General features: G+C 33.4%; 2 protein-coding genes across 2 annotated transcripts; one reads left to right on the top strand and one right to left on the bottom strand.

Moving 5' to 3' along the window:
- The first annotated feature begins 748 nt into the window (after window positions 1-748).
- LOC119189655 (zinc finger protein 354A-like) lies at window positions 749-3,858 on the top strand. The gene is made up of 5 exons (XM_037439928.1): window positions 749-1,579; window positions 1,707-1,932; window positions 2,139-2,519; window positions 2,977-3,424; window positions 3,673-3,858. Exons 1-5 carry the CDS (start codon window positions 1,243-1,245, stop codon window positions 3,856-3,858), a joined length of 1,578 nt encoding a protein of 525 aa, XP_037295825.1. The 5' UTR covers window positions 749-1,242.
- Window positions 3,859-11,883: 8,025 nt separating this feature from the next.
- Window positions 11,884-19,468, bottom strand: LOC115439752. Its single transcript, XM_037440280.1, is given in 6 exon segments — window positions 11,884-12,971; window positions 13,546-13,647; window positions 14,032-14,178; window positions 15,358-15,501; window positions 15,504-15,649; window positions 19,414-19,468. Coding segments are annotated over 5 exon segments (699 nt in total). The 5' UTR covers window positions 15,646-15,649; window positions 19,414-19,468; the 3' UTR covers window positions 11,884-12,807.
- Window positions 19,469-24,396: the final 4,928 nt, after the last annotated feature.

Below are 24,396 nucleotides of genomic sequence, written 5' to 3'. Positions count from 1 at the left end.
AAAAGTGATGTATATTTAATTCAAATTTACAACCTCAGGTAGTCGTTGAAGAGAATACTCTAGATTATGGAGTTTCAATTCTATGCTTAGTAACCTAATCAAAAAAGGCACGTGTGAAATCTATGAATTTGCCCTTGCAATAATTGTATCATAGTAATTGTTGATTAGACGGAAAAAGATCATATCGGTAAGGTATAAAATTTTTCAATTTCCATATAAAATTGGAAATAAATAACGGAAAACTGGAGTGTTATGAATTTTTAAGTAGGAGACCTAAACATTATACAATTTATACATAAGAAATTCACGTGATAATATTGTGTATTTTCTAATTAAATAAAGGGAATTAAAAATTGTGGACGTTTTATTTTTAATATTCTAAATTCAATCATAATTTATACCAGTGTAAGATTTATGGTCAGCAATTTTTATCGATATAAAGCTGTCGATACAAAATTATCGATAATATCGATTAAATAAGGAACGTTCCTAGAAACGAGCAGATTTATAGTAAGTTGGCAGCCTTGCGTATCATTTTTTCTGCGTAATGTTGGTACAAAATGTAATTCTACTGGGCTCACGTATGTGTGCGTGAGCTCAAATTCAATGTACTAAGTGCCGCCTCTTCTTACGTAGTATATTACTTACTCTATGCTCCGCTCCTATTGGTCGTAGTGTGATGATTATTATATGGAATATGGCCTGTTTGTTCTTATTCTGAGGGCCTGCCTTTCTCGGTTAACATTATGTAATTCGAATAATATTACTGTAGTCACTTTAAAGAAAAAAAAAACACCATCCACTGATTGACAGTCTACTTCAGCGGCCTAGCTTTATTGACAGTCTGGTTGACAGTGTTTTTCAAAGAACATTTTCAAAGCGCATTTATAATACTACTGAACGAGCATTTTATATTTAAAGAAAATCATAAAATTGTTTTTGAAGGTTGACAGTGTTGATCAATTGAATGCAAGATAATATTAATAAATAAATACATTCTGCAATTTGCAAAGTACCATTAAAATGAATTCATGGACAGATTATGGTTCTATCTTTACAGTGTTTTAGATAATACTATTCGTATATATTTTTGAAATTATAAATCATTAAATCTCAGAACACGAAAGGACATTAATCGAAATTCTAGTGTATTACAATACAATGAGGAATGGGAAACCGAATATCGCACTGCACTAACAGACACAACGCTATTAGAACAATTCTTAAAATTAATTTACTAAAATGCCTGCGTTTTATTGCCGATTCTGTGCTGAGCTAAAGGCTGCGCAAGAAGTTATTCACTTTAGCAAACCTTCGCGTCACGAAATATTAGAGAAAATAATTACAATGAAAATTGATTTTGTGGATTTGACTGACAAATTGTTGCCTGCAATCATTTGTAATATATGTTTAAGCACACTAAATAGATTCTACTCCTTCATAGTAAAAGCTAGGAATTCTCAAAATGTTTTAAGCAATATATTTTCAAATGAACGCCCAATGGATAGTGACAATAATTCTGATAATTTTGCTGATGATAGTAGTGTAGTCCTAGGAGATAGTCTTTCTAGATTAGATGGTAAGGTCATATTTCATCAAAAAAAATATATGTATTATGTTGATACATGAGTGAACATTTTCTTATATGATACTGATTTTTATTATTACCATTATTACCAATGGTTACAGTATATAATATATTTCAGATAAAAGTAATAAGCAAACTTTAAAATTTCAACCTTCTCCATGGGATTTATACTTTTGGCTGTGTGGACATTGTCACTTGAGATTCAGTTCTTTATCCAGTGTCCGTAGCCATTGTATAGCTGATCATGGAGTTTGCTGCAGCTGGCAATGTGCTGACTGTTTAGAGAGGGTTGATGAGTATGAACTATTTATCAAACACATACAGACACATAATAGTGAGATGTTGTAAGTAATTATTTGGTAGATAATAAAGTGTACTTATATTTATTTATAGCTAGAATTATTAAGTTGTACTTTAAAAATAATGGGTGTAAATGTGTACGTAATTAGTTATTTAAAATAATATTTATTAGACTTATCCGCTGTAAAAGCAAACATGTTTTTGGGTTTTCAAGAAATACTCCTATTCAAATTATTTAATTCTGTTCCAGGAATTATTGCGAACAGTGCAATGTAAAGCTAGAAAATGGTCATACCCACAGTGCCATAGACCATCCAATGTGTAAATATTGTGGAGACATATTTGAAAGTCCAGAATTACTTTTACACCACCAAAATAAATACCAAAATGGAAAAGTTACCCTAGCTGAAACTCGTTTATCCTTAGAAAATCAGTGTAAAGAATCATGGAGCTCTTATAAGTGGGCTTGTAAGTATTGTGATATGATAACGTTGAGCAAGGAAGCTCTACGGTACCATTCAAGGCTAGTCCATGGAAAATGCTTTGGGATGAAATGTACCGATTGTGATATTAGTTTAACAAATTTTGTACAATTTGTTGACCATGTCAGAATGCACAGAGAGAATCTTAGGTAAGTTTAATAGAGTTTTAGAGCACCTGGTGATAGTAGTAAATGATAATAATAAAACTTTATTGTAATTATTTATGACATATGTTACTTTACATACAATGTTTGCTGGTGATAGGATATATTTTATATCCGCCCGGATAGTGATCACTGTACACTACGTGTTAAAACCCGCCATAGTGGCCCACATAAGTGTGTCGCGTTCCGGGATCAGCCTGTGAATATCCGGTTCCAACTGTCGGTCTTTTGAGGGGTAATCTGTCGTCAGTCGACATTCTATTCGACCCTATTCCATTTACCATCAAGTGCAGTGGAATCTCTTTGCAGTGCCCTTATAAAAAAAAGTAGGCTAATTTTAAATATTATTTCTATAATTCAATAGGCTGATTCTGAATATTATTTATATAATTTAAAAACATTATTTAAATATTTTACTAATGAAAACATATTCTATACTCAGGTATTACTGCCCGTACTGTGACATTCCTCTTACTGACGAAACACATTTGAAACAGCATACAGTTGATTCCATTAATTGCAATTCCTGTGGTGAGCTGTTTCAAAGCCAACGAGACCTTTGCGAGCACATATCAACCGTCAAAGAGGATATAAAAATTACATACAAAACAAGGAAATCTAAAAGCATCAAAAAGATAGAAAAAGTAATCACAGAAGAAGATTTAATTTGCAATTTTTGCGGAAAGCGAACAAAAAGTCTGAAGTCACTAAGGTTGCATATGAAACGGCACTCGGACAGGAACAGAGACTACACCTGTGACAGATGTGGTAAAACCTTCTTGACAAAGTCAACCCTATCAGCCCACATCATAATACACGAGAACCCTGATCCCGAGGTCTGCAAGATTTGCAAAAAGACCTTCCTAACTCTAACGAGGCTGAAGAAACACGTAAAACTCATTACAACGAACGACCGTTTCGCTGCGAAGTGTGTCATAAATGCTTTAGGCTTAAAGAGCATTTGAAAAGTCATGCGGTGACCCACACAGACGAAATGCCGTACCATTGTCAGTATTGCGAGAAGTCTTTTAAACATCGAAATGTTTTAAAGACTCATGAAACCAGCACACAGGTGCGAGACCATACGCCTGTGAAATCTGTGATATGTATTTTTGCTAACTGGTCTAATTGTAACAAGCATCTTAAACGGAAACATGGTACTACCTTAGCTAAGAATGTCATAACGCCGCAAGGGAAACTGCCTATCAATCCAAAGACAGGCAAGCCGAAGAAGTTGAAAGATTTGGAGACAGTCAAAGATTGGACAGAGAGTATAATGGGGAGTAAAAAGAGAGGATGGAGTGAATCTAAGGCGGTTGATTGAATTTATAGTTTCAGTTTTGATGCTTGATTTGAATTGTTTGCTGGCGTTGTGTCAACGTGTCGACGCGCAGGAGTCCTTTATTATATAAACAATCGACTATAATATAGTTGTTTTAGCTACGTACTTTACAGATCATAATAAATATGTACAAAAAAATACGACGTATTTTTTGTCTCACAACTGGCCCAAATACTCTACGCTTCACACAGACTCACACGCCTTTTTCTCCTTTAAAGGGGTAAGCCGGGACGCAGCTAATGCACCTACTTGCTCAATAAACTATGGCCTAAATACTAAGAAAAGCAAAACTATACGAAACTATCAGCTTAGATATTGATATAAATATTGATGAATATTTTATTGAGTAAAAAACCTAATATCACTGCCCAACCTGGGATTCGAACCTGAGATGGCATCGCGGTAGTCGTACTGCGCGCACTACAACTAAGCCGCTGAGGTATACAACGCTCTACAAATTATATTTAGTACAATCTTTTTGGGTATAGTAGATAGCTAATAAACTAGCAAGATTTGAGTATTTCTCAGAATAAATGTACATTACCGAATATTGTTACGATATTTTCTGTCTCGTCTGTCTTTTATTTACATTTGTTCTATCAAATAATGTATAGAATGAATATACCAAGACAAAAAAACGGACGAGGCAGACAATTTCGTAACAACTATTTCGGAACGTATATTTGTTTTGAGAAATATTGTAATATCAACCGACTGCTACAGATCGTCTTCTCTCGTGAACAGATACCTACTGTTAACTACACGTAAGGAGTGTCGTGGGAGCCGGTGTGTGCGTGATTTCATTGAGCCGGTTAGATTTTTATTTTTTGTAATCTACCGGCGTTAGTTATCTGCCACGAACAATGCGAGTGTCACATTCACCTGCCGCGTTATTCCGTTAAAATATATTATAATTTTCTCTGTATTTATCGTGCTTCTCTAACACCCGTGTAATAAGTAACATGTGGTCCTTCGAACCGCATTTGCGATAGAGTGGCATTGACTTCATTACGACATGAACAAATCTTATACCTGGCAGGTACCCGCTGACGTTTTTCTCAAATAATGTAAGGATACCTAAGTAAATAGTTGTGAGGAAATACTATTATGCGGTTTGAAATTAAATTAATTATCTTGTTAACAAGTTTAAAAAACATTTTTCTCGTACCTAGTTTATGAAGCCCCTTTTAAATATCTTCATCGCTAATCTGTTGACAGGTAAAAAAATCTTTTGGAATATAATAAATTGAGATATAATGGTGATTAAAACAGCTGAAGATACCACATAATTTATTTAAATAGTTGAGTACACGTACAACATTAACATTAACAACTAGAAAATAATATACAAGCATTCACAGACATTGCAAATGAATCAACGTTAACATTGTTTTGCTAGTAAGTACAGACTTTTTACTACCTATTTATTGTAGATTAATTTTGGCTCTATCTTAAAAGCTACATACGTAACTACTAATTCACAAATACACAGAAGTTTTATAATAATATGCTTAACTACTATGTATTTACGACCTAATCCTCAAGAAATATTAAGTATATCCGTTTTTAATATTGCTTGTCAACGTATGAGTTGAAAGTATTTTACCCGAGAGTATAAAATTTTCGGCCAGTAACCCGAAATGCTTCAACGGATGACGGTTGTTACTTGTTATTTTGGTTTTGTCATCTATTACCTGCTGATAAAGACCTGTGGTTATATTTTGTTTGATCATATTGGGGCCTTATTCTCATCCCATGCCATACATTTTTTACAGTGCGTAACTAGCACGTAACACATCGCGTCGCGATTAAAACAAAAGAAACTGGCATACAGAATACCACTCCGCGTTAACCTCACGAAGATAACGTAACATGGCCGCGTTATGAGTTTTCACTGCCACAATAAGGCTCCTGCGGCCTTATTCTCTATCCCGCACGTTATTTTGACAGTGTGTAACAAGCACGTAACACAACGCATCATGTCTAGGACTATATAAATTCGGCTTACAGAATACCATTCCACACACATTTCTCGAAGATAACATGACACGGCCGCGTTACGCGTTTACACTATCATACAGAATAAGGGCCCTGCATGGTAAAATGTTGACTAGCGAGAGATTTTGTATGTCTTAATGATCGATAGTAACAAAAATTAAGAAAGTTCAGTTAAGTGAAAGTAAGGCCTCCGATACATTATAATATGCTACAATCTTGGTATTCCCAGATACGTGGAACAAGTTTCAAACCAATCATCATAAAAGTGTAGGTATTTTAAAAACGTGTTCAACCATGTAACCTGTTTGGAAGTTGGTGCAGAGAAGAAATTGTTCTGGGAATGTCAATCAAGTCTAAATGCGCATATGGACTGTAGCCAAAATGCCTTTTGCAATCGTTAACGCTAATAGGATACAGATGAAATCTATGGGAAGACATCCTAACAATAAGTGTATCGCTAAAATATGTCATTCTGATACATAATGTTATCGTTAACGACTGTGGAAAGACATCTTGGCTACGCTCCATATCTGAATTAGATAACTATGGGCACCAAATGGACCTAATGATAGGAAGCAATTAAATTACTCATGGTTTTACAATTACTTGCATATAATTGTAAAAAAATGAAAATCTATCAAACATCTATGACGAGTTCGGGTTCGAAGACATATTTTGGCGCTACGTTTTGAGCCGTGATTTATATATAATAAAGAAGTAATATTCTAAAATAGATATAAGTTAATACAATATACCTACAACTCATTTAGCATAGTTCGAGTAGTAGACAAATACATATTTTACAGATCACATTAATTAAACACTACAGATTACATAAATCTACTCTAACCAATTACCGATATCTACTTAAAATTATTACAATATCAGATAGTGATCGGGTTTTATACTCCAATAATGTCACTTATCCTACAATAACCATAGCTTAAAATTAGAGACGATATGGAAACGATTTATTTATACTTAATACTTTAAAATACTAAACAAGTTTTACTTCTACTTACTTTAGTATATTTTTAGATACATTTTAGGTACTTTGGTATTTAAGTAGGGATATACTATATGTATTACCAATAAAAAGAAAAAAAAAAACAACTTGTCAAAAATACAAGAGGCGGATAGGTTAGTTGATGCTTCAATTTAATGTTCACCGATTCTGATTTAAAATTTTATTAATAGATATATTTTGATTAATACATATATTATATTTATATATCTTAAAATAATGTATATGCTTAATACAATAATTATACAACCATGACAGTGACTTTTAATTCAAATATTTAAACAATTAAATTTTAAATTAATGCTAAATATCTACAATGTTAATAATATATGCAAACCGATGTGTAGATCTTATAAAGACTTTTTCCTGCTCACTATTACAACTATTATTGTTAATTTTACTTAAGTTGCAAAACTTTGTTAAAAAATTTAATGTTGGTAAAAATTAGACAAGATAATTATTCATGTTTCTCGCTTTATTGATGTTTTGGGACTAGCAGAAATTTTCCCTGAAAAAGACTTAGAATTGTGTGACATTTATAATTCAATGGTACAAATACAATATAGACCTTTGTAATAATGTAGCAACGATTTGTATATTAAACATATAATGATATAAAGATATAAAGTGATCACCCGAGATATCAGGCACAAATTTTTATACTATGTAACTGTAAAACATTTGTTTTTAGAATCGATAGCTTCGCGCATAAATTTTACCTGTCATGACCTAAGGTTAGATTCTCAGACCTCATGGATTCCACTGTGATAGAATCCATGAATATGAATATGAATATATATTAGACAAAATAATTTATAAATTTAATAACTGGAAAGTAAGAGTGGTGTTTTTATCCAATCATTTAACTTTACCTATAAGTAATACTTCCTGCAATCTAACAGTAAACAAAGGAGTTTATGATGTTACAAGTTTCGCCAATCCGTGGAAACGACGCGGGTGGTGAATTATTCAAATTTCGAAAGAGAAATTTGGAGAATCGGAAGTCATATGAAGACTACTTCTTAAAGAAAGCCTCGCTAATAATAATATAATAGTAATATATAATTTAATAATTGGGTAGGTGGTCATGCAATTATAAAATTAATAATTGTGGATGACACAATAGATTCCCACATCATATTTCGAAGGTTGTATACCTAACTTTAATTGTATCAAACGATAAATCGAATTTTTGGTATGCTCGTAGTTGTTATTGTGCGTTTATTAGACAGTGTAAATAAAACCTGATGAGTTTTACCTGTTTTGAATATATCGACAATTACAGATGGTGAATCCTGTATGATAGTGTAAGTCATTGATATTATAACTTAATCGCCTCCGATAAATCTTCGAAATCAATCAGAAAGAGCTATTTTATGCTGTATACTCTAGAGTTATAAATATATTTTACAATATATAATTATATAGCTATAGATTTTTAATTATGTACACTACCCTTAACTAATGGAAGACTTTTGTGATATTGTTCTTCGTGATATTTCTTGGTTGTATTATAATTAATTACGTCTAATATTGCACATAATACACGTGCTGTTATTTACATTCATAATTAACTTACAATTTATCAATCATTCAAATCATTCACTCAAGCATTTACCAGCAGTTCCATTCGCGTATTAGATTTTATCATTCATTCATGCAATGACATTTTTAGCATTAATGTCACTATCTCATAATCTATAACTAGGATTCTTAAAATACGTTCCATTCACTTCTCTGGAGGCGGTTATAACGTCAATAGCAATAAGCAACTAAGTAAAATATCCACACCTTAGTATGATTGTGCGAGATCAAACAGCTTGTTATATTCAAGCCTTTGTTCAAAAGCATTTTCCTTACTCACATTGCACACATGCATAAAAGCTAATTCAACGCGTTCCCTTTTTTTATTCCTACTTTATTTTATTTAAATACACATTATTATATAACTATTTTCAATACGCAAATTAGAGGAAGTACGAGGATATTCTTTTATCTTTTAGACAACTTTTATAAACTGCTACAATATAGGTATATTTTTTAATTGCCTTCAATCGTAGAAAATCGACGTGTGACATTGTGGCGTTAGTCCAATAACTCAGCGTATTATTCTCCGCAGCTTGCGCTGGACAATCTGCGTGACGACACTTCTGAATGATTTTAATTAGTCAATGTAGAGCAAGCAGCATTATGAATAATTAGAAGCGGCAATAAATACGTTTAATATATCGGAAAGGTGGCAAATGAAAATGTGGTCGATGCGTCATTTGATTATAAGTGATTGTTAACCTTAAGAATGGTAACAATGCCTGTGAAATGGTGGATGCGTTCCCGAATCTTACATCATAACTAAAGGAATGTGAATTGGATCACCCCCACCCTAGCGTTCAAAAATTCAGACATTGATAAAGGCCTTTGAGTGAGCAGAACTCAACATTAAACATAATGCTGAAGAGAAAACTATTACGTGGCTCTACTCTAAGATGTTTTGTAAAACGTCATTGGATCTACTATTTTTTCCTTTCCATGTAGAGTAACGTGTATTTTTCCTAGTTAATAAATCTTAAGTGTTTGTTTTTGATAAGTATGATAATATATATTGCAGAAATGCACCGTCATTTACTTACTCTATGAAATGTATGAAGGGCTTTGTCGAACAACAGTAATTAGAAACGTAGGCGATGTAGAGGCGACAGTCACGTGTCGTAGTGTGTGAAGAGTATGATCAAAAATAATATACTGAGAAAGTAAAGCGGAAGTGTAAGCTATTTAATATACTTTATGTAAAATCAAACTTCCTATAGGAAATGTTTTTTAAACTCAATGATATACAAATTTTAAAAGTATTCTTTTAATAGTTTATGATAACATTAATATTAAGTATAATAAGATAAGAAAGGTAAGTACACGAAAGTGATTAGGTTTATAATCTCGGTGGCAGACGTAGACAACGCATGACTCCAGCCGGCGGATCGTCGCGAGGCCTTTTTCACACTGTCAGTTGTAGGCTGAGTCGGCTCTAGACTCGGCCAAGGGTAAAAAACAAATTTGTAGGACAAGGATCGAAACCCAAATAAGGTCTTCAATTTCAAGTCCGGTTCGCTCCCCCTTCCCCCCTCCAAGGCCACCTCTGTGTAATCTAGTTCAACTCAGTCAGCTGTGAAAACTGGGTAACATAGTCTTAATGTATATTTTGAATGTCAACTCTAATATATTCTTACAGCTTCAAATGACAATGGAGTATTTAAGGCGCTTTAATTAACGATTTATATATAGAAGATTCAGGATTACTATTTTTGTCTTATTTGGTGATTTACAAGTTTGTCGCATCAAAGTTCAACAGCAGAGCATCAGAAAAGGTAATAGATTTTATCTTTACATAGAGTACTATACACAAAATGGACGCAGCTACTTGCGATTTATTCTGTTTAAATGCATATCTAAGGCCTTTTTCACTAGCTCAAGTAAATTTTATTCCACAGTTATTGTATTAAACAGCTAATTTAGATAGTACTCAATTGAATTGCGAGCGTAGATTAAGGTGTTACTTTTGTATATGGTCAGCTTATAGTTTATGTCAGGAGTAGCATCTATTCAGAAATTGGAAACAGGCCCTAAAATAGAACGTCACATGGCGCGTTCATCTCATTGTGTGCAAGTTCACTACTCGCAACTTTGCATTGTCAATGACTAGTATAATTTATTTTTACATTATTTCTTTTTTGTTATATTTTGTTTATGCGATTATAATTGTATTTTAATATTAATTATAATTAATGTCTATTTTTGGTTTGTGTTTATATTGAAATGTGTTGCTGTTAAAGCAATATAGGCATCGAGCATTAGCCAATTGACCTTTTGAGAATACCGGTCTTATTTCGTATTTATAATATTCTTCTTCTTGTAGTGTGTTTTTAACTAGTGAAGATTTGCAGTCAGTTCAGCATAACTTCTTTTATCCATCCGCGGATGTTCTGTAATCACGATTTCTTCCTTCGACCGGTTTTTCTTTTGCCCATTACTTTTCCTATTATTATGAGTTGAAGGAGCTTGTACTTGTCATGTGTTAGTATAAAACTAGGTATCAAAAGTTTGGGTTTCGACCTACTGGATGTAGGATTTCCTCATTAGTAACCTTTTGAGTCCAAGATATCGACAAGACGACTATAAGTTCACCTCTGGAATGTTTCTAAACGTTTCCTGAGATCTTCCTTGATGGTTTGATAGTTAGTTTGATATTGTTCAGTAGCAATAGCAATTATTCTACATAAGCGGCATTATGATCAAGTTCATAGACTACTTATTAATTATTTTATATTTGCATAAAATATTTTTTATTGTACATTTTCTAGCAGTTTCCGATGCTACCGCGAGATACGAGTTAAATACGTTAAACTTATGAAAAGGTATTAAAATTATAGACCTATTAATTCCAAACATAGCCTAGTGACTAGTGAATATCATACAGATATTTATATAGGTAATGTAGCATAATTTAAAAAGTAACTTATTTTATAATTATAAGTATTCAGGGATGTAGTATGACTATTCAACCGTAAATAAATAAAACAAAAATGATTTTCATGCTTCGAATTGCACAAATATAACCATATTTAAGTGGCTAAAGGTGTTTTCTGAAAAGGAACCCGACACAACATATAGATACTATATGCCTAAATGAGGTTTTGCAAATCGAGAATGATAATTAGACTACAGAAATTCTATATAAAGGGAACCCGACAGGAATCGGGTTAATGAATGAATATTGCAATCTTGTTCATTAATAGGTTGCCAGAAACAATTTGAGTATATTTTCAGATATTAAGACTACAATTGCTTACTTTCTATACTACACAACGACTCTACGTCTTTGCTAACATTTAATAATATGAATTATCCAAATTGAAAAATTTAGGGAGTCGAAATTAATAATTGACTGGTAGGCTCCAACAGAATAGGATAAAATAAAAATAAAACAACATAAAAAAAATAAATTGAAAATAAAATTTAATAAATGCTTTTACAATTTTAAATAAATGATTATTTTGTGTAATTAAAAGAAATGTAAATTTACTTAAGTAAGGTGTCGTTCACCACTACATATAATTATGGTTAATATTGTCATACACACAGTATTTTAATATTAATGTACAGTGTAGTATAATTATTAAAAATATTTAACTCTAATATTCATATCGTAGTTCTACATTTTTAATTAGATTTGGGGATTTTTTAAAAAAATCGAAAGACTAGTATATACTAAAGGAATAAATAATACTGGAATTTTATAGTTAATTTCTGTGCGATACACCGCGGCGTTCAAAAGTTAAATATACCTACGCATGTTTTCACAAAATTATTACATATTGATTTTGCAAGCAAGGATATGCAACAGTGATAAGTTATTTATTATTATTATTAATAACTACGCGTATTTTATATATCTATTACTAAGCCATGCATTTTACCTTATTATCTAAGAAATATTTAAATGAATTCTATCCATTTAACTTAATTAATATGCAAGTAATATTATAACATATATAACAGTGTCAATTTTATATTTAGATTTATTATACATGTCGTGTTTTAATGGGTACCTATAATTCCTAAGTTTATTCAATAGAGCATGAGAGATCGGTATTAAGTATTTGTAAATTAATTGCAATGGGCCAATAAGGAAATACCGTAATACATAAATACTAAATAATACGAAATAAAATTTTATAGCAAATGTTTCAAACTTAAAAGACGTTACAAAAACCTATTCTTATAAATTCCGTCAAATTGCAATGCAAAACCATTATAATAAACATAAAAAAAGTTATCGGCATATGAAGATTTAAATGAATAATTCTTTTTTTAAATTATCGATTTAAATTTGGAACGGGAATACGGTGCTGTGAACGTTATGCGCTAAACGGTGACCTGTCACAGTTGCACGCGGCGCCGCCGTGTCCGTGACGGCACTGCACGTTGCACCACGCTTGCCATCCCTCGGACGTGTTGAGCACTCGCGACGCCTGGTACGCGACGGGATTGGACGTCGCCGGTGAGTTGCACAACGGGCATCCTGACGACAAAAAATGCTTTGTAAACCAGTGGCGAAAGGTGAAATTTTCCGAAAGACAACCCAACACAATATATAGTTACTAATATGCATAAGTACGATCTACAAATCAAACAGATGATAATTAGATTCTATATAAATTCTACATAACAGGAAGCCGGCAGGAATCGGATTATATGGACCATTCGCGTCTGATGTAAACGCTGTTTGACAATGTTAAACTTGATAAATTGCTCCTCACATGCATTGCAGTATCATTCGATGGTTTAGTGTTTGAAAAACATATTGAAAGCATATGCTATACATCGAAGCTCATAAAACTCTTAAGGTTAGTAACTTAAGAAGAGGTTTATAAATTTTCGTGAGGAGCATAATTATATATCGGACTACTACACTGCAAATTACTACAATATTATGCGTTGTAAAGTAAAACAAAATGTAGAGTTAAAGAATTTAAAGTTATTTACATACAGAACTTCAATTACAGTATGTACATAATATAGTTAATCAAAGATGAATTATAGCTCTCATAGTATTAAGGAGAGAGGAAAGTATTAGGGTTCGGTAGAAGACCCACCTCCAAGAGTATATCCGTCGACACAGAACGCTGCACAGATCGCGGCCCAGTCCACGTCATGTTCCTCCTCCTCGCTCTCTTTGCAGTTGCACAGTGGCTCACCTGGTCGGGATAAAGTCTCTGAGTATAGTGCTATGTAACAAGGTCAGGATAAAGTCTCTGAAAATGGAGTTGTAAAACGAAGTCAGAATAGTTTTTGAGTATAGAGTTGTGTAACAAAGAATAAAGTCTCTGAGTATAGAGTCGTGTAGCAAATTCAGAATACAGCCTCTATGTAAGCTGTGTAACAAAGGATATAGTCTCTAACGTATAAAGTTGTGTAGGAAGTTCAGAATAAAGTCTCTGAGTATTAAGTAATATATCAAAGTCAGGACAAAGTCTTTAAGTATTTTGAGATGAGAATAAGGCTATGTTACAGACAGATCTGCAAATTTTTGGGGGATATTAAAAGCTACAAATACAGTTTAACCGCTATGTTTTGCATACCTAGATAGTTGCCACAAAGAGACGGGCACACGGAGACCCTTGGTTGTCCATACAATACATCTGTACGGTTTGTATCTTCTAAAGCATTCTGCAGACCGATGGGGATCATCTGAGTGCAAGACGAACCGCATGCCTCGCCGCCAAGACCTTGAGTTAAAATGATTTCTTGTAGGATTTTGAAAGTTCTCATAAACAGTGTGTACGCAAGAGAGAAACTATTGGCGGTATCGCTTTATGTTGGCGGCTAGTGTATACTTATATTATCAGACGCGTTGCAGTGAATCAGTTTCCCAATCTGGGCAATTCAACAACACTGGCATCGGGTCAGTCCATCATCAGTTTCCCAAGGTGGGAAATTCAAGTAAGGCACCCATTATTCACTTGCGTGTTCTGACTCAGTATCTGATTGATAACGAGCCTACCGCCATATCGTGAACAAATTTCAGACTCTGGGCTAATAGAGTAGAAAAATACAATATCACTTTCCCTGACCCGGGATTTGAACCCGAGACCACAGAGTGTAACTATAGGTATAGGTTGATTCAATAGAGGTTACAGTCCACAGATAGATACTAAATTATTATTTACTTTTTATGCAGCTTTTATGAAAATGTTCGTAGTTTTTCCATAATATATAAAAAAACATAGAAACAAACATAAATAAACCTAAAAAAGAAAATAATTTCGGTACCTACTGCCATTGGTTTTATATCTATGAGTATCAAATAAACATTTTCAATGTAAGCAACGACTGTAGGCCTACCTATATATAAACCATAATATAATGATACGTTTACGGGTTCATCCGAAATAAAGTATGTATCAATTAGTAGAAATTATTGATTGGATGCACATTAAATAATAAACCGCAACGAATAAAAAATAAAAACTAGGTCTACGTAGATTTTTCTAAATAAAATATATTAAAAATTCATATATCTTGTGTAAATTTATATTGCACCGCCAATGTTACTTTAATTTAAATAATTATCTACATTGGTAACCTCTTAGTAGTAGAGGAGACCCGTGCCTAGTAGTGGGACAGTATATAATACAGGGTTGATATTATTATATAGGTACAAAGTAAAAGGAGGTCCAAAATTTACAATAAAGATTGCTTTTTTAAAGTTTCTAGCGAGTTGAACATAATACCTTTATTTTTTCATATAATATAACAGTATTTTAAAAAAAATATAAAAGTACTTACCTTAACAAAGCACATTCACAAAATAACTTAAAATAAAATTCCGTAAAATGAAAAAGGCGCTATGGCGCTACTTTTTAAAACACAACGCAAAGGAAAACAAATAAAACAGCACAAAAAACCTGCGTGACACAGGTCCGCGCAGAGATTCGTTCCCGCCGCCACCGCCGGTTTCCAAACCTTCGCGTCTTGTCTGAACTGAGCCAAATATATCTTATTCAGCCCTCCTCTATCGTACTTCAGCTGTAGAACCACCTCGGGGTTGCTACCCGTCTTTGTCCAGCGTCATTTTCCTGCGACGTGATTGGCTCTTCTTTGGGGAGGAAAATTTCTGATTGGTCGGTGGCTAGAGCGTACGGTACCACCCCCAGTACGCCTATTATGACGGCTATTATTTTCATTCTCGCCATCTGTAGGATTAAATGATTACTGACGTATTTCATTTCAGCCGTAATTTCTGGAGATCTTTGTGTAGGAGGTAGGTAACTACATAATATGGCTAAACTATTGTAGATAATGTTTCTAGGGCTGAAAATTTCATTTCAAAGGCGGAATTACTTTTTTTTCTGAATATTTTTTCAGTCGTTTGACTTAAATGCATTTCGCGACAAAATCAATATAGTAATTAATGTAAAACAAGGACAAAAAAACTGTTTTGCTAAGAAAAAATATTAAAAAGTTCACTACTACTCAGCTAGGTACTCAACAAGTATTTAAAAAAAAATATTTAGATACTAAAAAGATGGTTACGTTACATGATATCTATATATTAATACATAAATCAAAAACTTTAAACGTTTTTTTAGGAAAAATACATGGACATAGAACCATTACACACATTATCATGCGTTTAACACATATGTATACTTATTTGTTAATAGTTAAAATTTATGATCAAACTGAGAAGTGATTAATAATGTTTATAATATACAAGTATATCTCTTAGTGGATGTCAAACATAATCGGAATGTCAAACATCTATTTATTATTACGTGAAGAGAAATTGTTGTACGTATGCCTCTTTAAGCACATTGTACGTGCGGAGGACTATGAGATTAGGGATGATTATTGTTTATATACAGAAGACGTGCAGAAACATAAAATGAAATGTATGTAAATATATTTAATAACTTGGTCGAATTTTGGCCATTGGATAACGACTAATAAATTAAGCAATTTTTAAATCAATTATTGTTAAAAACAGCGACAATATATCTAAAAAAGAAGTGTACCGATTTAAATCAAAGAGCATTACAATACTACGGAATGATTTAAATAAAAGAACGTTTAGTAATTCCATTGTTCTATATTTTAAATTGAAATTATGTTTAAAAATTATTCTAATTAGGTATGTATAAAAAAAAGTAAGCAAAATTTGCATTACCATTTGCACGTTCTTGCCTTAATTCAGTGACAATCAAAATGCTTTCAAGATATTTCCAATACCTACTTACATGGTGCAGAATTTACGTGTTTATGTTTATTGTCACAGGTGAGGAGCAATTTTACTAGGCCGTAAGAATTCCATTATTAAACTAATTCGAATTTATGGTTTTCTTTTAGGACTGAGTTACTGTAATGGTGAATAGGTATACATTTTATTACCCCCATTATATTACATATATAGAAAAAAAAAGAAAAAGATTTTTTTGTAATAATATGCCCCTACGATACTATACAATTCGATTGGCAGTTTGAGTATAAACAGTGTATAATAGTACCTACTAGTAGAATATGAATTAAAAACGGTATTTAAAAATGAAATCATAAAAAAAGACTGAATGTAGCGACTGCCTCTTTGTACGAACCTACTTATTCAATTCAGTCTGCCAACTATGTACGTTTACAATATGGTTCAGTCAAATTATAATTATGGCTCGCAAGTCACAGGCACAGCGATGTTGAAAACCCGTATTTGTCGCATTGAGCAACAGAATACAGACTGCAGTATGCCAAAGAAAATTTTAACTGAACAATTGAATAACTGAGGAATGATAGGCGCAGCCAAGAGCCACTTGCTATATTATCTTTTAAAGCGAGGACTTTTTGACGCTCAGTTTATTTTTCTCATGTCCATGAAATAAACAAAGATCAGTTTGATAGCAAGCAATTATCGTTGTCTACGAACATTAATTGCCGCACGTTAACATTGGGAGTGCGTTATTTTGTATAAAGACCTTTTACGAAATTACTTAATTTTAATAAAACTTACATTTACATTTAGCAATTTAAATATGTTATAGATTGGTCAAGTGGTTTTTGCTTTAACAATTTCAATATATACATCGACATGAAGACAAGAATGTATTATAAAATCTCGTCTGTTAGTTTACATTTGCGTACTCTTTTTCATATAGTGTGCTAATGCAATTAAGCTTTAGGTGTGCATATACATTTCATAATTAAATTTACTTCACAATGTATCCCGTTTGACGTAGATACGTTCTAGAATATTCAGAGCGTTGTAGAGAGAGTCGGGTGTAGGAGTAACAGAGACAAAACATCCGGTATTGATCCGAGCTAGCGGACGCCCGGGTTATGTAACTCCTATGTGCTGAACAAGGTAGTGACGGGACAAGGTGATTCGATATAGGTAGATGTTGGAATGCCTTTTGGGCCTGTGTGTAGTAAGTATAAAAGAGGTATTGTAAATGTGAAAAATAATTTTAACCGACTAAAAAAGGAGGTTGTCAGTTCGACCTGTATTTTTTTTCAATTACGTTTCATCACTCGCAATTTAAAAAAATTGCGACTTTCAGTTTCTGAACTTGTATTTCCACTCTCGAGATTGTGTCATCCATATTCCAGAACGTTTACCATCACACATTGGAGATCCTTTCTAGGCAGGTGTAAGCTAAACTAAGGTAAGAAAATGAATTTACGAAAACTCTCTGTTATCAGCTTATAATAAATAAATGCGAGCTTGGTAGCCGCCTCAGTCTTGTAATCTTCACGAACATTCAAAATATTATATTACTCGATTAAGTATAAAATATATTCGGCACTCTTGCCACAACACTAAACCTTGATATGTAGGTACTTATATATTTGAATACTTAGTTCCTTCATCGACATTACATGGCGATTTTAGGATTCCTTTAGGAAACATATAAATGCCAATGTTATTGAACTGTTATACTAACTAATATTTACAGAGTTCATTTTGGATCCAGCTAGGCAATGATTCCTTTGTTTAAAGAAAATAGAGCCAGTAAATGTACAAAAAAAGTTGACATTTTATAAGACTGGAGTAAATAACCTTCGACACAAAAACCTCTAAAAAGTAAAGAATAAATTGTGTTTCTTTGCCCTATAAGAATATTATAAGTACTAATTAATATTTTTAAACAAACATCGTAGCATCGGGACACTGCTAAAGAAGTATTTTCATCCCTCGATCTATAAACTCCTAAATTATAGCTAAGAATCATCACGATCACATCAGCTTTCAAACAAAGAAAAAACGTATGAAAATTGGTGCATTCGTTTGGGTGTTACGATGCCACCGACATACAGACACCCCCTCTTTTTCTGTCAGGGTTAATAAAGAAGTACTACATTTTCTAACAATAAATCTTAGATGTTTTGAAGCTTATTTATTATAAATATTGTACGCAACCAAACTACAATATAAATAATTTGGTATTTATAAAGCTTATCTACTGCATAAAAATATACGCATTGCTACGAAAAAGTAGATTTTCAGTAAAGCAAGATAAAAATTATTGAGTAGATTATATAATGTGCCTGCGACAACCGCTAATGGCGACAACTGAATGATAAGACGAATATATATAGAACGATAGATCATAATTTTATTGCAAAATTAGATCTGTCAAGAGTTCGGTTTTTGAATTTGTAGATTTGTGAGATGCGATATTATTTGAAGATATTAATGCGATATTATTTGAACTGACTTATGCCAATACCAATTACTATACATTCATGTAAAATTTAAAGATCTTGGCCAGTTTTGCTAAATAGTAAAGTAACATTTGGATTAATTACGTGTTAAATATAATAACTTATTTTTGGAAAACGTGAGTTGGTAAATGTTGGCTTAACGGAACTCATTTTTTATCGATATAGCAAAACAATTCATAGCTTACATAACATCGATATATGTATATGTATACATGAATATTTCATAATATAATAAAAAAATACTTACATATTATGTATCGTATATTGAGAACCAACGTTCGTTGTCACGGCTAGTGGTTTTGTGCAAACTTGTTTATTGTCAGCGTGAATCACTGCAGTATACCTTCCATATAGATTAACTTTGAACAGAGGTTTTCCGCTTAATAATGTCTCAATTCTGTTCAGGTAATTTTTTTTTTCCTCCCAACGCGAAAAGAGATGTGTTATAATTTGAAGGTGCGTCTGTGTATCTGTATGTCTGTCTGTACCATCGTAGTTCTCAAACGATGGACAGAATTTGATACGCTTTTTAACCGACTTCAAAAAAAGGAGGGGGTTATCAATTCGACGTGATTTTTTTTGTATGTTTGTTACCTCAGAACTCGCTCATTTATGAACCGATTTGGAAAATTCTTTTTTGTTTGAAAGAATATCTCTCCAGATTGGTCCCATACACTTTTTTTCAAAATCGCTTCACTAGTTCGGTTTTAAAACTAAAAAAGCTAGAATAATTATGTCGTCCAAGAAAACGAAATCGCGAATTTAGCTTTCTTGTGACTTTTTAGTTATGTTTTTACATTGAGTTTGATTGAGTGTACTTCTTACACACTTATATATCCAGTATAACACATTTTTCCTTTTGCAGTGGTAGGCAGAGGCCTAAGATTTCAGTGCGATAGTTGTACTGCGTGTGAAACATATCAGTTGCGTTTTTGCGTTGGGTTTAGTTTACTCTACTTCTGAGATATAAAAAGGGAAAAGGTATGATGCTATACACATATATATATATAACATCACACCTTTTCCCCTTTTTTAGGGGTAACCAGAGGCGTAACACCACAGCGCGATAGTTTTACTGTGAGCGAAATATATCGGTTGTGTTTTTGCGTTAGGTTTGCTTGAGTCTACTTGTTACATACATATATATAGCATCACACCTTTTCCCCTTTTCAGGGGTACTCAGAGGTGTAACTCTTCAGCGCGATATGTCGTATTGTGAGTGAAACACAACTACGCCATCGAGACGGTCTATTTTTTACTAACACTAAAAAGCAAAAAATAAAAATAATTTTAACAAAAAATTAAACCGCCTTCAAAAACCACTCAAAACCAAAAAATAATTTCACATAACAGGTGGAATTTGGATATTGGATACCAAATTTGGAGTCGGTGCCTAATTAAAATTGCTGTTAGATAGATAATACTGAAGGTTAGTTTTCAAATACTTTCCTTTACGTGTGTTGCTTTTGTTCAATTTCATGATTAAAGGTCAATTGGAAGTAAAAGGACTCTCGTGAAATCACAAAACATCCGAAAATATTCGACATAATCAGTTATGTCCTTTGACCGTATACACTTACAAGATTGATGTTTTCACAACTGATTCTTAGATCCGAGTATTAGATATAAATTTGAACTGGGTACCTCTTTGCGTTTCTGAGAAAAGGCTTTTGAAAAACAGACAGGCGTACAAACAAAGCGATCTTGTAAGGATTCCTTATGATGTACGGAACCGTAAAAGTAACAAAAGAGGATGTGTTTGTCCTCTAACTTAATTTTAAGAAGTATGTTCATCTCCCTGATCCTGGGTTCAGTCGCCGACGTGACGACGTTGAGATAAAAATATTACTAGGTAAATACTTGTTATAAAGTTAACAGACAATCAAACACATTGTTAATCATACCCTTGAAGACCAGCGAGGAATTCAAGATTCTTTTAGAATTATGATTTGTGATTCCTTCACAATTATGTTATTTTTTATATGGCTACAGCAATGTGTCTCAACTTCACCTGATGGTAAGTGAAGTGAGGTCCAATAAAATATCGACTGACGAGAGATGATAACTCCTCGGCAGACACAATTATGCCGGTCAATTGGAACCGGATATACACAGGCTGATCTCGAAACTTCACTTCACTTTACTTACGTGGGCCACTATGGCGGGTTTTAACACCTTGTGTACGGTGGACGCCACCCGGGCGGATATAAAATATATCCTACCACCAGCAAAACGGATGTTTGTAAGAAGCTGTTGAGATAGTTATAATAATAATAATATCAGCCCTGTATTATATACCTGCCCACTGCTGAGCACGGGCCTCCTCTACTACTGAGAGAGATTAGGCCTTAAATTCCTATAGAGAACTTCTCAAATGTGCAGGTTTCCTCACGATGTTTTTCTTCACCGTTAAAGCGAACGATAAATTCACAAAGAATACACACATGATTTTAGAAAAGTCAGAGGTGTGTGCCCTTGTAATTTGAACCTGCAGACATTGGTCTTGGCAGTCCGTTCCACACCCAACTAGGCTATCGCCGCTTATCGTTGAGATCGTTAATTAACTTCAATTGTTAATCCACTTGCGGCCCTGGTTGTCCATATTATATACAAATAGGATTTAAAAGCTTAAATACAATACTCATTATTAATTGTTATGCAATATGTTTTTTTTCTTTTCTTCAGAATATTTAATTTGCCTCTGTATGTAAAATTACACTATGCTCACTTAAATGAAAAGAGATAAGATTATTTATCTGTACAAAGCTCTCTCGCAAAAAGCTTTCGTCTGATAATAAAATGTGATGAAACAATCTATTAGCATTAACGTAGATTTGTAAATCGTTTCAAAGAGAAGCTTTTACAGAAAAGTCGAGTGTTTTCAAGGAGCTTTATTTTATATTTTAAATGACATTTGTCAAAGCTCATATTTTATAGAAAGCTTTATATTTTATAGTTATTTTCAAAATAATTATGTATTGATTAAAGGTGGCAACGTAGGTATTTAGGTTAGGAAATGCGGAGTTCTAATACCATTCCTAGCTTCGTATTTTTCGATTTGAAAGCGACATGTGGATGCCCGGGACCGAAGTTTGTGAAAAGCTAGTCTAATATTATAAACTGAAGAAGTTTGTCCTACGGATGCACCAACTGCGTCTCTATCGACTTTATGTAATTTTGGCATGAAGTGAAATTACATATTAAAAATAGAACGTAAACAAAGAATACTTGGATAAATTGCGCAGTAACAGCTAACTATATGAAGATTTTGGAATTGTACTGCGTTTAGTTTATGTTATTGATATACAAGCTTTTGCTCACGGTTTCTCTCGTCTGAAAGTTTTTCCGGTATGAAAGTCTCACTATATAGTTTTCCGGCATAAAAGTAGCGTATGTTTCTCCCAGCGCGTCAAACTATCTCTATACAAAATTTCACTGAAATTCGTTCAGTAGGTTTTGTATTTTTTTCGCATTTAGACAAACTGACAGATGCGGTGGAGAGTTTTGTGTCATAGTATGTCCTTACATATTTGTAATTTCGTTGATGATTTATTAATCAACAAGAATAAGGCCTTTTTTTCGACAACTAAAACACTCATATTATTTAAGGTTTTTGTAAAAATTCATAATTTATTTTATATGTTGTAAGTTTGCATCGGATCCTGAGCTTTATAATAGTCAGATTAATTTTTATTGATTTTATCAGAATACAGCGGGTAGAGCTGGCGGCATTCTTGTGTAGGTGTACTCCCTCTGAGGGCGTGTCTCGCCCCTCCACGCCCCGCAACCCACCGCCCGGCCTCCCCCCCCCACTAGGGTGGTTCGTAAGGGAGGGGGTAAAACGAACATTCCGCTTTGTAAACCGGTTAATTTTGCTCCGGATTTTATTGCTACAAAGGAAATTTTTGTACGGTAATTTTTCAAAGGTTTTATTTCCGATAGTGCTGTAGGTAAATTTAACCATGGATACGTAAATTGTATTATATTTTATAATCTATACTCGTATTTGAATTAATTACTGGACATAATTATAGTTTAGCACACAAAGTTAAGCTTGTAGAAAAAACTGAAACGTATTTGGAACAGAAAGAATCTTTCTGTTCTATAATAAGGATATCGCAGCTTAAATAAGCTAAGTGGTAACCTTCACTAACAATGATACTTAAAATCCCCACACGCTTAACACCCAGATACTCTGAAATGTCATGACTCATTCGTGCTATCGACAACACATCACGAACACGCGACACCAAACAAACAAAGTAATGTGCAAATATCTGCACCAACATTTCCTGAGAGGTATTGAGTCGTTATCAAGATTAGCTATTAATTATGCTGTTTAAATATTCTTTTTTTTTGTGTGCTAAATTTTTATTTGGACTTGTTCTATGTTCATCGCAAACATATAAATGTTTATATTGTCAGAAATTAAGTCGGACATTATTATTAAAATAATTATTAAGATGAAAAAAACGTTTTTCAGTCTTGTTATAAGCACTAATTGGAACAATACCTGTGAATCAAGTCGTGCAGTCTTGGCAGAGAGGTCTTGGTCATGTTTGGGCCGATTTATATCGCTTTCGCCGTGCGTCGCCATATGCCTCGATGTTCGATGGGAATGATTTAAGAACTTAGCTACCAATATATTTGAGACGGAGTAAGATTTGTGTCGTTGGGAATCCTTTGACACACTCACGGCTTTTATCCTGAAGGTTTAACCAGAGGTGCATATAGTGCAACCAATTTTGGCCGTGTGTAGTCCGTCACGAAGTGAAAAGTGGGGTGCTTATTGCTATAGTGGCGAGCTCATCGCCATATCAGATGTAAACTTCAGATTCCACAGTATTAAGAACAAAAATCCAATATCACTTTGTCCAACCCGGGATTTGAACCCGAGACCTTAGACCAGAAGTCGTTCCGCGCATGCGATAAGACTACGCTATTGACCTCGGTGACACCATCGTTTTAGCCTAGTTACTAGTCAGAAATAAATATATTCATCCAGTATTACAAATGGACGTTACCGAAAGTCTTTGTTCTCTATACTTTTGATCATGACGTCAGCAAAATGGCTGGGGCGGTTGCAGCAAGCGTGGGCGAAGGCGTGGGCAGCTCACCTTTGACCTTTGCATCCGGAAAGGTCTTTCAAAATGATGCATGCTTTTTAAAACAGCGTTCTGAAGAGGTGTGAAGCTTGCATAACACACAAAGATTTTTCTTTCATAAGTACTAATTCT

Source organism: Manduca sexta, chromosome 18 (assembly GCF_014839805.1).
Source record: "Manduca sexta isolate Smith_Timp_Sample1 chromosome 18, JHU_Msex_v1.0, whole genome shotgun sequence".
NCBI classification, from domain to species: Eukaryota; Metazoa; Arthropoda; class Insecta; order Lepidoptera; family Sphingidae; genus Manduca; species Manduca sexta.
This window is presented reverse-complemented; position numbering and strand designations above follow the sequence as displayed.

Bases quoted from the DNA above. Each gene is read 5' to 3' on its own strand.
- LOC119189655 (XM_037439928.1), top strand. From the start codon at position 1,243: ATGCCTGCGTTTTATTGCCGATTCTGTGCTGAGCTAAAGGCTGCGCAA. The intron at 1,580-1,706 runs GTAAGGTCATAT...AATATATTTCAG, and splicing joins TAGTCTTTCTAGATTAGATG to ATAAAAGTAATAAGCAAACT. The intron at 2,520-2,976 runs GTAAGTTTAATA...TTCTATACTCAG, and splicing joins ATGCACAGAGAGAATCTTAG to GTATTACTGCCCGTACTGTG.